This window comes from Amblyraja radiata, chromosome 15 (genome assembly GCF_010909765.2).
Source record: "Amblyraja radiata isolate CabotCenter1 chromosome 15, sAmbRad1.1.pri, whole genome shotgun sequence".
NCBI lineage: Eukaryota > Metazoa > Chordata > Chondrichthyes > Rajiformes > Rajidae > Amblyraja > Amblyraja radiata.
The window spans coordinates 15,454,432-15,468,726 of NC_045970.1; the positions used below are offsets into that span (position 1 = coordinate 15,454,432).

The 14,295-nt window shown below is 38.3% G+C and overlaps 1 protein-coding gene across 1 annotated transcript in view; it reads right to left on the reverse strand.

The window, feature by feature from the left end:
* tcerg1l (transcription elongation regulator 1 like) overlaps window positions 1-14,295 on the reverse strand; it is a 712,622-nt gene that overhangs the window by 561,678 nt on the left and 136,649 nt on the right. The window contains exon 4 of the mRNA XM_033033658.1: window positions 689-832. Within this exon, the coding sequence (XP_032889549.1) occupies window positions 689-832 (144 nt within the window). The remainder of the gene's footprint in view (window positions 1-688; window positions 833-14,295) is intronic.

Consider the following 14,295-nt stretch of genomic DNA (forward strand, 5'->3'; position numbering starts at 1 on the left):
TTTGTAAACCTTCATATAATTGTTCTGCGCCCTTAACTCATAATGGCCAGTTTTTATCTCAAATCTCCAATTTAACTGGCCCGAAGTTCATAGCAATATTTGATACAGTAGAGCACAGTAGAAAATATTTTCCTCTTTTTGGATGGTTAGAATGGTATACAAATGTGGATCTCACAGAAAAACACTTGGTGGCACAGATTGCAGTGCAATAATGAGTGCCTGATGTTTGATCCTTACAAATTAATGGATACTCGATAAAACAACACCATCCGACTACACCATCCATTAGTTCAATAAAACAAAAATCTATGGGTGCACAAACCTGGAAGAGATTTCACAAACTGCAAACAAAATGAAATACAATACTGACAACAAAAATTTAACACACGCACTCAGGGTCACTACCACTCTTAATAACAACATTGCTAGGAACAGCACAGTAGAATTTCAGGCTGAAAAATAATTTTGATCTTGAATATAGCCTTCTATACAGATTATGGTAGATTTTTTTTTGTAGTCATCAATTCCAAAATATGAAGCGACTGAACCATTGTAATCACAGTCATATTACAATTGTGAATAAGCTAATGTTCAGGTGATTGGTTTTCACAAGCTTGGTCTATTCATCTGTTTAAACTTATCGCCATGCTAATATAGCTAATTGCACACAAGCTGAAGGATCACTTACCGATGCTTGGGTCCCTTGCATCAAATTGGCCAATGCCTTTGATGTCACATGTTGCGGGTTGGCCACAATTTCTTCTGCCCAAACCTGGCTGGAGACAATAAATCTGTCTGAGCAATTGAGCACTCGGGAATGTGGAGGGTGTCGCTAAATTAAATGGAAGGAAATAAGAAGACTGAATGAATGAAGGATGAGTAAAGACAATTAAAAAAATGATATTGCAACCGAGCATAGTTTGGCACCACCTTTGCATTGTTATACATGAACAGAAAGAACTTCTCATTTACATTAAAATAAAGCATTTGTGAATCTTCTGTCCCGTACAATTATGAAGAAAGTGAAAGAGCAAAACGAGTCAAGCAGTAAACTTACAAACACATAATAATTATGTGAATATCCTTTCTGCACCTTCAATCTTCAATGCTTGTAGACAGAGACTCACATTTTTTTTCCAAAATTGCAATAGCTGACTTACTTTAAACTGCAACTTCTCAGCATTTATTCAGGATCCCAAAACTTACTTTAAGAATTCATTCAGTACTATAGTCTTCAAGTGACTGGCTTGTGCCCTTCACATAATCACTTTTTTTCAGTATTATACAGCAACATAACCAATGTTTCTTTAATGTGTAGGAAAGAACCGCAGATGCTGGTTTAAAGATAGACACAAAATGCTGGGGTAACTCAGCGGGACAGGTAGCCTCTCTGGAGAGAAGGAATGGGTGACGTTTCGGGTCGAGACCCTTCCTCAGACTGACGAAGGGTCTATATTTTGTGTCTATCTTCAATGTTCCTTTAAAATGACTGTAAGCATCACTTTCAAAATGTAAGACAATTAACACACATATACACTCGTTATATTCACCCATTATATTTAAACAAATATACTTTATCGTGAGTCAGAGATATAATCTATAATAATAATAATAATTGTGTCTGCTACTAATACTGTGTATAGACTTAGCCATTCTCTCATATGTAGTGGGCTATCTAATCCTCTAAGAGATCTAAAAGTTGAACATCTTGGAATCTAATTAAAATCATTCAATATTTGAATATGCATTATCATAATCCAGATATAACAGCAAAATCCATTGCCCTGTGACACAAACTACATTTTCAGCTTTTGCACATGCCCCTTCAACCTTAACAGAGGTGACAAAAGATAACACCTGGTGAGAACTTAAATGAGCTGCTTGTCTTCACAGCTAGTAAATAAATTGACTGGTAGTCAATTTACAGTCTAACTACAACCTGAGAAAAAATGTTTCCATGGTTTCAAGATGAAATAGAGGAATAAAAAACTTAAAACAAAACAAAAAAACATCACCGGGCTCTGATCTGTATGTTTATAATAAACCTTACAAGAGCAGATTAACATCAAGAGATGGCAGGATTGTAGAGAGTAAATCACATTAACTGCCTCCACACTCACTGATTTCTGCCAGATGAGTGGCGTTAAAATTATTGTCTCATCATACAATTGGCCACATTCAAGGATTCTGAAAAATTGATGGAAAGAATTGCGGAGGCCGTCAAAATTACACTTCAGGCTCTGAGCATAAATGGGTGACTAAGGACTGGAGCGTGTCCAATTCAGAATCCATCTCAAAAGGAGGGAGAAAGAATTAATCTCGATAATTACATGCCACTTCATTCAACATCTGTGGCAAGGAAGATTTTAAACTGCTTAATTAAAGATAAAAATGCCACATATCTAAATAGAGAAAAAATAGTTACAGGCACCCATAGCCTTATTTAGTGAGGCAATAGACTATAATATATTGGAGCAAAGGGAATGCAGCGAACATAGTCTTCAGCACTTCATGCAACATTATTGGAGAAGAATAAGGGGTTTAAAATTGTGCAAATTTGGTTAAATATTAGAAAAAAGAAAAAGTGTCAAGGGCCTGTCCCACTAACACGACTTTTCAGCGACTTCCTTCGACCTTCAAGCTCGAGGGCACTCGCCTGAAAAACCTTGAGCTGGATCGACTGTCAGTGATGAAACCGCGAGCTGGATCGACCGTCAGCGCGTGCGCACACACACACACACACACACACACACACACACACACACACACACACACACACACACACACACACACACACACACACACACACACACACACACACACCGCAAAGGCGGGGGCCAGGGAAAGCGGGGGAGGGCTGTCTGAAATTCGCACCCGCGATGAACAGGCACAGTGTACGGTAAGTCCTTTAGAGAGCGCGAAGAGTGGGGGGGGGGAGAGAAGGGGGGGAGAGAAGGGCGGGGGGAGAAGGAGGGGGAGGAGAAGGGGGGGGGAGAAGGGGGGGAGGAGAAGGAGGGGGAGGAGAAGGGGGGGGGGAGAAGGGGGGGAGGAGAAGGGGGGAGGAGAATGGGGGGAGGAGAAGGGGGGGAGGGGGAGTGGAGACACTGTTAAGAAGCCAGAAAACTTTTAATAAAGTTTAGCGAGCATTTAACATTAGCGGTCGGTTTTCATTGGTTCTGAAAACCCCAATGAGCCAATTAAATGCCAGGTCAGCAAAGGAGATTGCCTATGGCTACCTCGACTGCCTATAACTACATAGCGACCCCATTCCACTGCACTACGAGTTCAAAAGAACAGTGCCGACCAGTTTTTACTCGCGGAAAATGTTTCAGCATGCTGTAAATTTTCCTCAACCAAATTGAGGCCGCGAGTATGTGGGAACTTCCCTCGCGCATGAAGGAGAGTTCCAGTGACCTCCTAGGACCTCCTAGGACCTCCTAGGACCAGGTGTCCACAATCCTGTGAGTTTTAGTCGAGCACAACTCTTCTAAACTCGCAAACCCACAGTGGAACAGACCCTTCAGCATTTCTTTGGGGCAATTAGAAATGATTAGCTGTATTTGGCCTATGGGTTATGACAGGGGTGGAAACAGATGTTCAATGGTTATACCAAATATCCAAAGTGAGACGGAGGAACCAGTGCCAAAAGTTGGAGGCAACACCAAAAGAGGTACGGTTAATTGCCCTGAAAGCTAAAAGGGATTGTAAAATGAGATTGGTAAAATGAAATAACGAAGACAGTAGGTACTCAACACAACTATCAGATAATGTAGCGTTGTTACAAATTCCTGCCATCAGTGGCACTCTAGATCTGCTCACTGCCTGTGCATGCAACTTGAGAGGCTGTGGGGGGTGAGTAAAATGCAGGTTTTTATTGGTTGTCAGGGAGGGATTTCCTCGTAAGACAAGCTTATGAGGAAATTTTGTTCTGACATCCCGTTGGTGATTTAAAAAAAAAAAACGTTGCTTGACTATTAAATTGCTGGATGGAAGTCGGGCCCAACTTCAATGCCGTCAAAATCACGGATCGCAAGTTCAGGACAAAACAAAAGATATGTACTGTAGGACATTTATCTTACATCTTATCTAGTTTTTGGTGTAATTTCATTTTAATCTAATGATGTGAAATATGTTATTTTGGCCCTGATTTCGGCCGTGTCCTGCTTGCCGGCTGTGAGTGTGAGCAAAATCATGGCGGTGGCCACAATCCAATCTCTGTATCATAATCCACAAACATCCACTCTCAAGATAATCAAATTCATTATTTTTTACACAATCATGTCATAAGAACATCTAAATTATCTTTATTTTGTGTTATTTTCTATCCATGATCAATATTTTCATACTAAATATATTTATTTATTTATTTATTTGTTTATTTGTCCCGAAACAAGTAAATACATAAATAGGAATAAATAACAACAACAAAATCGAAATAGTCAAACAATTGGACATTCCAGGCAATATTTGCAAAGCAATGAAAAGCATAAAGCAAAATTTAAATGTCCAACACTTTTTCTTTACAAGCTCGATAAGGAGTGAGAAGAAGAATAACTTATTTAATCTCACCCCTTCTCCCTAAACCCTTCTTCCATATTTAATAATTAATTAATTAATACTAATAATACCCAGACAATTTTTAGAGATGCATACAGACATATATATATACATACAACTGATATACACATACAAGTAATATGAATGAAGTAACCAAAAAACATAAATAAATAATAAATAAAATAATAAATAAACATTAACCCCTGTTTGTCAACCATCCCCTTCATCCCTGTACCTTGTGAAAAAAAGTTTTTTGTATGTCATTTTGAACTGGTTCATGTTTGGACATTGCTTTAACTCCACATTCAAACTGTTCCACAATCCTACTCCACAGACCGAAATACAAAAAGTTTTTCTGGTCGTGCGGACTCTTTGTACCTTAAAATTAAATATTCTTCTTAAATTATAACCCCCCACTCGCTCATTGAATAATTTTTGTATATTTCCAGGTAAATTTTTATTTTTGGCCCTAAACATTATCTGTGCTGTTTTAAATGCAACCAAATCTGCTAATTTTTAATAATTTTGACTGTAAGAATAATGGATTAGTGTGATCCAGATACCTGACATTGTGAAAAATACGTATTGCTCTTTTTTGCAGAATAGTTAATGAATGTAGCGAACTTTTATAGTTATTGCCCCAGACTTCTGCACAGTAATTTAAATAGGGTAAGATTAGTGAACAGTAGAGAATGCGGAGTGATTTGTGATCCAGAATCTGCTTAACTTTGTGTAATACAGAAATGCTTTTTGACAGTTTGGATTGTACATGTTTAATGTGTGATTTCCAGCTGATTCTATCATCCATTATAACCCCAAGAAATTTATTTTCATGAACTCGTTCAATTTCAACCCCATTTATCTTTATATTTGCTTGTGTATTTGTTCTGCAATTACCAAATAACATTATTTTGGTTTTGCTCAAGTTTAATGATATTTTGTTCCTGTCAAACCATGTTTTCAGTTTGCCCATTTCTTTTGTTATTTTATCCAGTAGTTGTTTTAAATTCTCCCCAGAACAAAAAATATTTGTGTCGTCTGCAAACAAGACCAGCCTCAAGGCATTGGACACATTACAAATGTCGTTTATATACATGATGAATAGTTTTGGACCCAACACTGACCCCTGGGGGACACCACAAGCAATGTCCAAACATGTAGAACTGTAGCTGCCCAGCTTCACAAACTTTTGCCTGTTACTTAAATAGCTTTTTATCCAATCCAGTACTAGACCTCTGATGCCATACCTTTCTAATGTTTTTAATAAAATATCATGATTGATCGTATCAAATGCTTTCTTTATATCAATAAATATCCCAGCTGTATATAGTTTATTGTCAATAGCGTTTGTGATATCTTCAATTGATTCTATTATTGCAAGTGATGTTGATCTGTTTGATCTGAATCCATATTGACTTTCAGTGATTAGTTTATGCTTTTCTACAAATATGTCTAGTCTATTGTTGAACATTTTTTCTAGTATTTTGGAGAATTGAGGGAGTAAAGAAACAGGTCTGTAGTTTGTGAAATGATGCTTGTTCCCAGTTTTGTACATTGGTATGACTTTTGCTATTTTCATTTTGATTGGAAAAGTACCGGTTTGGAAAGATAAATTACAGATGAATGTTAGAGGTTTGGAAATCCCCTCAATGACCATCTTAACTAACGACATGTCAATGTCGTTGAAATCAGTAGACATTTTGTTTTTATATGTTTTAACAATGTCCAACAGTTCTTTTTCATCTACTGCCATAAGAAACATAGAACAGGGATTTCTCTCCAATAAATTCTCAGGAGTTTCTCCAGATGTCCCTGGATCAGGGATTTGTTTAGCCAGGTCTGGTCCAACATTTACAAAAAAATTATTAAAGCTATTAGCTACATCCTCCATATTATAATTTTCATTGTCCTTATCAATAAAATACTTCGGGTAGTTTGTTTTCCCCGGGCCATTTCTGATAATACTATTAAGTATACTCCATATTCTTTTTATGTTGTTTTTGTTATCATCTAATATTTTCTTATAATAATCTTTCTTGCTTGTTCTTATAATATAAGTTAACTTATTTTTGTAATTTTTATATTTATTTTTTGCATCTTTAGTTCTCTGTCTTATGAAATCTCTGTATAGTGCATTTTTTTTTTTTGCAAGCATTTTGTAATCCCTTTGTAATCCATGGACATTTAGTATTTATTGGTTTTCTGTTATATTCTTTGATTGGACAGTTTTTATCATATAGTGACAAACATAGTAATACATGTTTCATAAGCATTGTCAATGTCTCTTTTTTGGTATATTATGTCCCAGTTTTGTGCCAGTAAGTCCATTTTTAGTGCCTTGATAGCTTCCTCCGATCTCACTCGTCTATATTCTGTTAGTTTGTATGGTTTGTTGTTCCTGTGGATGTAATCATAAACTATGAAAACTGGCAAGTGGTCACTTATATCGTTGATTAATAATCCACTTACTGTTTTGTTTTCAATGTCATTGTTGAATATATTGTCAATGAGTGTAGCACAATGGGAAGTAATTCTACTGGGTCTGGTGATTTTGGGAAATAGACTCATACTGTACATTGTGTTGACAAAGTCTTCTGTAAGGTTGTGTTGGTTAGGATTTAGTAGGTCGATATTGAAATCTCCACATAAAAAAACTGATTTGGTACTTGTTATTGAAAACATACTCTCCATCCAGCCCCTGAAGATTTCAATACTTGACCCCGGTGCCCTATATATGCAGCTAATGATGACATTTTTATTTCTACCGTTGAATATTTCTATAGTTATGCATTCCAGCAGATTGTCAACCACAGTTGTCATATTATCTAATACCCTATAGTTCAAAGTTGTATCCACATATAATGCTACCCCTCCTCCACCCTTATTTTTTCTGTTAATGTAATTAAAGTCGTATCCATCCAGCTCGAAGTCGATTCCTTTTTCCTGGTTGATCCATGTTTCAGATATTGCAATAACGTTGAATGGTTGTGAAAATTTGTGTAAATACTCTTTGATGTTATTGAAATTCGCATAGAGGCTCCTGCTGTTGAAGTGGATAATCGATAATTTGCCTTTTGATTTAATGTTCTGATTATACTGTTCATCAGTGTAATAGCAGCAGATATTATTGTCGTTAGAGTTGGAGTAGAAATTATTGTCCGGGTCTATATCGTGTTCCAAATCCTGTAGATTGTGATCGGTGTATTCAAATGGTTGTAGCTCCAGTTGTTTCTGCTCGCTTATTATTTTAGTTACTTGGCTGATGTTTCCAGATGTGAATGAGTGAGTTCCTTCAGTGTGTGTCATGGTTGTGTGTGTAGATGAATTTTACCTCACATTCCAGTTTGATGATCATTGGTATTTATCCAGGTCTGCAATGTCTCTGATGACCAGCACTTTGGCTTCCTCTGGTGTTCCGTTTAATTTGATAAAGATTTTGCAGTTTGCAGTCCAGGTGTTTTGTATTTGTTTCTGTTTCTTGAGGTGTCGTGCTTGTCGGGCTATGTCGGCGTTGCGTTTTGTTAGATGTTCGTTCATGAATACGTTTGTTCCCTTCAGATGTCTTCCTTGTTTTAGCAGACTAACTTTGTTTTTCCTATTGACAAACCTTATTATGATGGCTGGTTTGTCATCGCTATTATTATCATCGCTGGATTTTCTCCTGGGCAGGGGGTGACAAGCCTCAATGTTGTTGCAGTCCAGGTGTATTCCCTTGGACTGCAGGAAGGTTGCCACCTGTTGCTCCGTGGAGCTAGTATCCATTTCCCCGGGCTCCCCCCCGTTGTCGTCGGTCACCGCCCGCGCGTATGACCGGGGCTTTACACTGAGCCCGGTGATGATGACGTTGTTCGCTCTGGTATACTGCTCCAGGTCCGCAACTCTGCTCTCCAGGAACACCAGACGCCGGTCCTTTTCGGCGTTCTGGATCCGGAGAGCCTTTACCTCCGCCACCAGGTCGAGGATGGCTTTCTGCTGCTGCTTAACGGCAGAAATCTCCTCCGTCATAAAGTCCAGCGCTCTCTTTATTTCCTCGCCTTCCTCCGCTGTTATTGCCTTCTTTGGAGGCATAGCCGCCCGCCGGTTAGCCTTTCACGCGGGTCCACAGTTAAAAACAATATAAAAACCACAGCAAACGGGACAAAAATTAAAAAAATAGACAGAGCTGCAGGGGATGCGCCATTACAGCGCCGCCATGTTTTAATTTTATGGCATATGACTAAACATTTCCACACTACATAGTATTTAGTCAAATATTTGCTGTGAAAATATTGATCATGGATAGACAATTACACAAAATATAGATAATTTAGATGTTCATGACATGATTGTGCAAAAAATAATGATTTTGATTACCTTGAGAGTGGATGTTTGTGGATTTTGAACACATGTCTATGTAAAATGGCCCTTGCCTGCGGCAGTATTATAAACCAACAGAATAAAATTTATGGGAATTAAACATTCAATTCCTTTGATTTGGCAAAGAAATTCATGACAAATTTAAAAATCATGTTATATTGTGAATTCTTGTGTGAATGGGATCAGTTCGTTATTTGGATACTTTGGCTATTTAAAAAAAATATTTTTAGCCTTTTCTTAAGAATGGGATAGATGTTTAGATCTAGTAATTGAATTTAGATGAATTTAATTGATTTGATGACACTGATGAATATGATTTTTTTTGTTTGTTGGGTATTTACTATTTGTTTTAAAGTTAAATCTGTATTAGGCATTTTGTTGAACAAAATTATTTCTAAAACTGCAAATAAAAACTTGTTTCTACTTAATGCTGTTCAGTGGCTTTTTTCTTTATATTTTTCAGATGGCTCCAAAGAAGAAATGCAAAATTGTCAATCCAAATGCCCAGCCTGGCATAGCTAGAGCTCATCTTGAAGTGAATTTCTCTGTCATGCCTGAGTCTAAGAGTGATCTTAAAAATGGACACATCTTGTACTTGTATACCTCGTTTGGAAAAAGTCAGTCTGAAACTGAGAGGTGGCTGAGTTCACATTTTTCTTTGTCGGATGCAGAAGGCTATCCATTTGCTGTTGTTAACTTAAGGGTGAAGATTCTCGTTAACCAGGCTTTGCTTAAGTTTAAAAAACTCAGTAATCCCAAGGAACTTGAAACATTTACGGAAATTTATGATGAGACTTTTAAACTTCCAGAAGACAGTCAACACATTTCTTTAGATGACATTCCACCACCTGGTGCTCATGATCCCAAATGTTTGACATCTGCTGAAAACCATGTGCCCATATTTCAAGACACTGAGGACATGGGTGATGACAATGAGGTCTAGCAATTCCAACGACAGCAACTGCCTCTCCTGAACCAGTGCCATCAACATCTAGTGTTTCAACAAGATGTAGCAGAGAACTTCTAAGTATTTCACCAAGGAAACAGAAAATGAAGAAAAGACTAAATTTTCTGTCCACATCCAAGGTCGCTCTTGCACTAAATTATCGCACAAAGATCAGTGAACTTAGGGCACAGTTGAAAACTCCCAACGTGTAGTTAATCAAGCCTTAAAGAGAAAGCAAAACCGAATAGATTTGAAGGACAGAAAGATTCAGGAACTCGAAACCAAATTACGTGGGAATACTTTGGCACGAGAGCCTGCTGAAACCAAGGCAGTTTTTGAAACTTAAAAACGCACACAGCCAATTGCTCAAAATTTGTGTCAGTAAGAAAAAGGGGAAAACTGTTTCAATTCACCAGTACAGAAAAGTTCCGGAAAAACTAAAGGGCAGGGAAGAGGATGTGAGATGCCTCGAATTTGACAATCTTGTCCTCAAAGAAACAATCGAAACTCTGGAGGCTGCCAGTATTGTCAAGTCAAAGGTGGACCAGAAGACTTACTCCTCAACAACAAGGATGCATGTGTTTGACTTTATTGTAAACAAAACTCCCAAAGTAGAGGGCAGAAAGGCTTGTCATGCGTGGTTTGAAGAGTAAACACTTGTAGTTTACAATGCCAAAATTGAAAAGTTCAGGAAAAACAAGGTGTACAGAGTTGCTTATTGATTTCAGTCTGAGAATGATGATATGCCACTGATTATGATATGCCAATGTACCAGCTAGCAGCTGATCTTCTCCATGAAGACGTGGTCTTTTGCTAGAAATATAATTTCTTTACCTGTCTGGTCATTTCTTTACCGGACTTACAGCATATAATACAATAATATTAAACTTCTGATCTTGAGAATATCACATTTTTGAATTTTCAAGGCAGTCTGAGTGTTTATTACTATTTCCATCACAACGGTTAATCATGTAATTAGCTACTTAATTAGGTAATTAACTAATTATATACTTTAACTTCAGGTCATCCAAGTAAGATGTATCATATTTGTTTCAGAATGCTTCAACCTACAATAACTGAACATTTCATTAATTTCTCTTAATTTTTAAGAAAGTTATGGGCTTTTTTGTCAATTGACTGTCCTTGATCACAGCTTCTGTTAAGAATGGAAAGGCAATAGGGAACAAGATGCTAATTTCCAAGTATGAAAATGACCATAACATTTTTAATACTGAAGATATGAAATTGAATTAGGTATCAAATTAAAGTTATTTTTATGCATTATTTGATGGGATAAATTACAGGCTTGATTTTTAATATCGCAAAATTTTGTAACATCCCTAGATAATGCATCAAAACAGTATTTAAATGAAAGTAGGCTGAATAGCGCAGAAGAACGGGCATTGGATGCATTTGTGGAATAAAACATTAATGGCAACACTTCAGCCTATGGCAAACTAAATTAATTCTGGGTATTATCTGAAGGGAAAGGTTTGGTTGCATGCTGTAAATGTGAGATACGTTGGTGCCCACAGTTGAATTCATTGCAGAAGCAGAGTATTATGTGACTCTCCACACATGCTACCAAAGCAAAGGGAGAAGGAGACGACTTGAATTGAAGTACCTTATAGAGTTCTGGGCTCTACTCACAGGAAGGATCATTCATTCAATGATGCCATGTGTAAAAATATAAATAATTGCACAAATATCCTGCTTCCATTGTTTAACTTCCATCACAGTGTCAGTAAAGTTTACAATACAGAAGGGACCCGTTCATCGCAACATGTTAATGCCAGCCAAAGATATAGAGACTTTAAGTTACTCCCAGTTACCAGCTCTGACAAAAATGTTGAAGTTACAGCTTTAAAATGCTTCCATTACCACTCCTGCCAGTGAGTTCCAGCCCAGCACTATATTTATGTATAAAAATTCCTCTCTAATTTAAGTTAAAATACTGTCCATTTACTGATCTCCCTGCCACAAAAATAATAGTTCTTTCTTTTTGCCATCGGAACATTTAATATTGTTGTACACTTCACCCAAATGATTCTTCCACTTCCTTTATTCCTATCAATCCTAACCTAGCCAGTCGCTCTTCACCGCTACCACTTGTATTTCTCTGTTTCTGTACAATTGTACAATGCTTACAACTCCAATTTTCATTATATCATTAGTATTATGCCATTCCTGGAAAAACAAATCATAGGCATATGTCTTCAACCTCCCATTTCTGCAGCACTATTCTCTTCCCCTCTCAGCATATACCTTTCTTTCCAGCAACAAGGAGGAACAAGAATGCTTGAGAAGACGAAGGATGATGAGGAGAATGATGATCATTAAATGAAGGACAATGATAGGGAGCAAAATAAGTGAAAGCGAGAGAATTACAGTGCATTCTGAAAGTATTCAGTCCTTCACTTTTTCCACATTTTGTTCATTTTTTTCAGTGAAAACAGGTGTTTAGAACTTTTTTGCGAAGTGATTAAAACAAAATAACTGAAATATCGCATTTACAGAAGTATTCAGACATTTTAGTCAGTACTTTGTTGAGGCACCGTTGGCAGCGATTACAGCCTCAAGTCTTCTTGGGTATGACGCTACAAGCTTGGCACACCTGTATTTGGGTCATTTCTCCCATTCTTCTCTGCAGATTCTCTCAAGCTCTGTCAGGTTGGATGGGGAGCGTCGATGCACAGCTATTTTCAGGTCCTTCCAGAGATGTTCGATCAGGTTCAAGTCCGGGCTCTGGCTGGTCCACTCAAGGACATTCACAGACTTGTCAAGAGGTCACTCATGCGCTGTCTTGGCTGTGTGCTTAGGTTCGTTGTCCTGTTGAAAAGTGAACCTCTGCCCCAGTCTGAGGTCCAGAAGTTCTTGAGTAGGCTTTAATCAATGATCTCTCTGTAATTTTCTCCTTTCATCTTTCCCTCAATCCTGACTAGTCTACCAGTTCCTGCCGTTGAAAAACATCCCCACAGCATGATACTACCACCACCATGCTTCACCGTAGGTGTGGTATTGGCCAGGTGATGAGCGGTGCTTGGTTTCCTCCAGACGTGACGCATGGCATTCAGGCCAAAGAGTTCAATCTTGGTTTCATCAGACCAGAGCACCACAGAAAACAACCCTTTTGGCAAACTCCAAACGGGCTGTCATGTGCCTTTTACTGAGGAGTGGCTTCCATCCGACCATTCTACCTTAAAGGCCTGATTAGTGGAGTGCTGCAGATATAGTTGTCCTATAGAAGGTTCTCCCATCTCCACAGAGGAACTCTGGAGCTCTGTCAAAGTAACCATCGGGTTCTTGGTCACCTCCCTAACCAAGGCCCTTCTCCCCCGATTGCTCAGTTTGGCTCGCGGCCAGCTCTATGAATTGGTTCCAAAGTTCTTCCATTTAAGAATGACGGAGGTCACTGTGGTCTTCGGGATCTGCAATGCTGCAGAAATAGTTTTATACTCTTCCCCAGATCTGTGTCTCGAAACAGGATGAACCTCAGCTCAATTTTGAGTGTCATAGCAAAGGGTCTGAATATTATGTAAATATGATATTTCAGTTATTTATTTTTTAATTACTTTGCAAACATTTCTAAACACCTGTTTTCGCTTCTTCATTCTGGGAATGAAGTGTGTAGATTAATGATAAAAAAAAGAATTTAATCTATTTTAAAATAAGGCTGTAACGTAAAGAAAATGTGGAAAAAATAAGGGGTGTTAATACTTTCTGAATGCACATGGCAATGCATGTTAATGAGAAGTACTCTTATGCACTGTACTGCTGACAGTATGGAGGAAGAAGCTAATAGCTCAAATCTAACTGACATCCAACATCTGCATTTGGCTGAAGAAGGGTCTCAACGCGAAACGTCACCCATTCCTTCTCTCCTGAGATGCTGCCTTTCCCGCTGACTTACTCTAGCATTTAGGGCGGTCGCGATGGTGCAGCGGTAGAGTTGCTGTCTTACGATGCTTGTAGCGCCGGAGACCAGGGTTCAATCCCGACTACGGGTGCTGTCTGTACGGAGTTTGTACGTTCTTCCCATGACCGCGTGGGTTTTCTCTGAGACCTTTGGTTTCCTCCCACACTCCAATGATGTACAGGTATGTAGGTCGATTGGCTTGGTGCAAGTGTAAATTATCCCTGGTGTGTTCAGAATAGTGTTAATGTACGGGGACTCATTGGGCCGAAGGGCCTGTTTCCATGCTGTATAACTAAACTAAACATGTTGTATCTATGTTTCCTTCGCTCCATAGATGCTGCTGCACCTGCTGAGTTTCCCCAGCAATTTTGTGTACCCTATGTTGTATCTATCTTAGGTTTAAAGCAGCATCTGCAGTTCCTTCCTACTCATCTGCATTTGTATAATGTATCGCACAGATCAGGAAGTATCTATCTGAATTGCCCTGCTCTTGTGTTGGCTGAAAGACTCAATGTGAAAA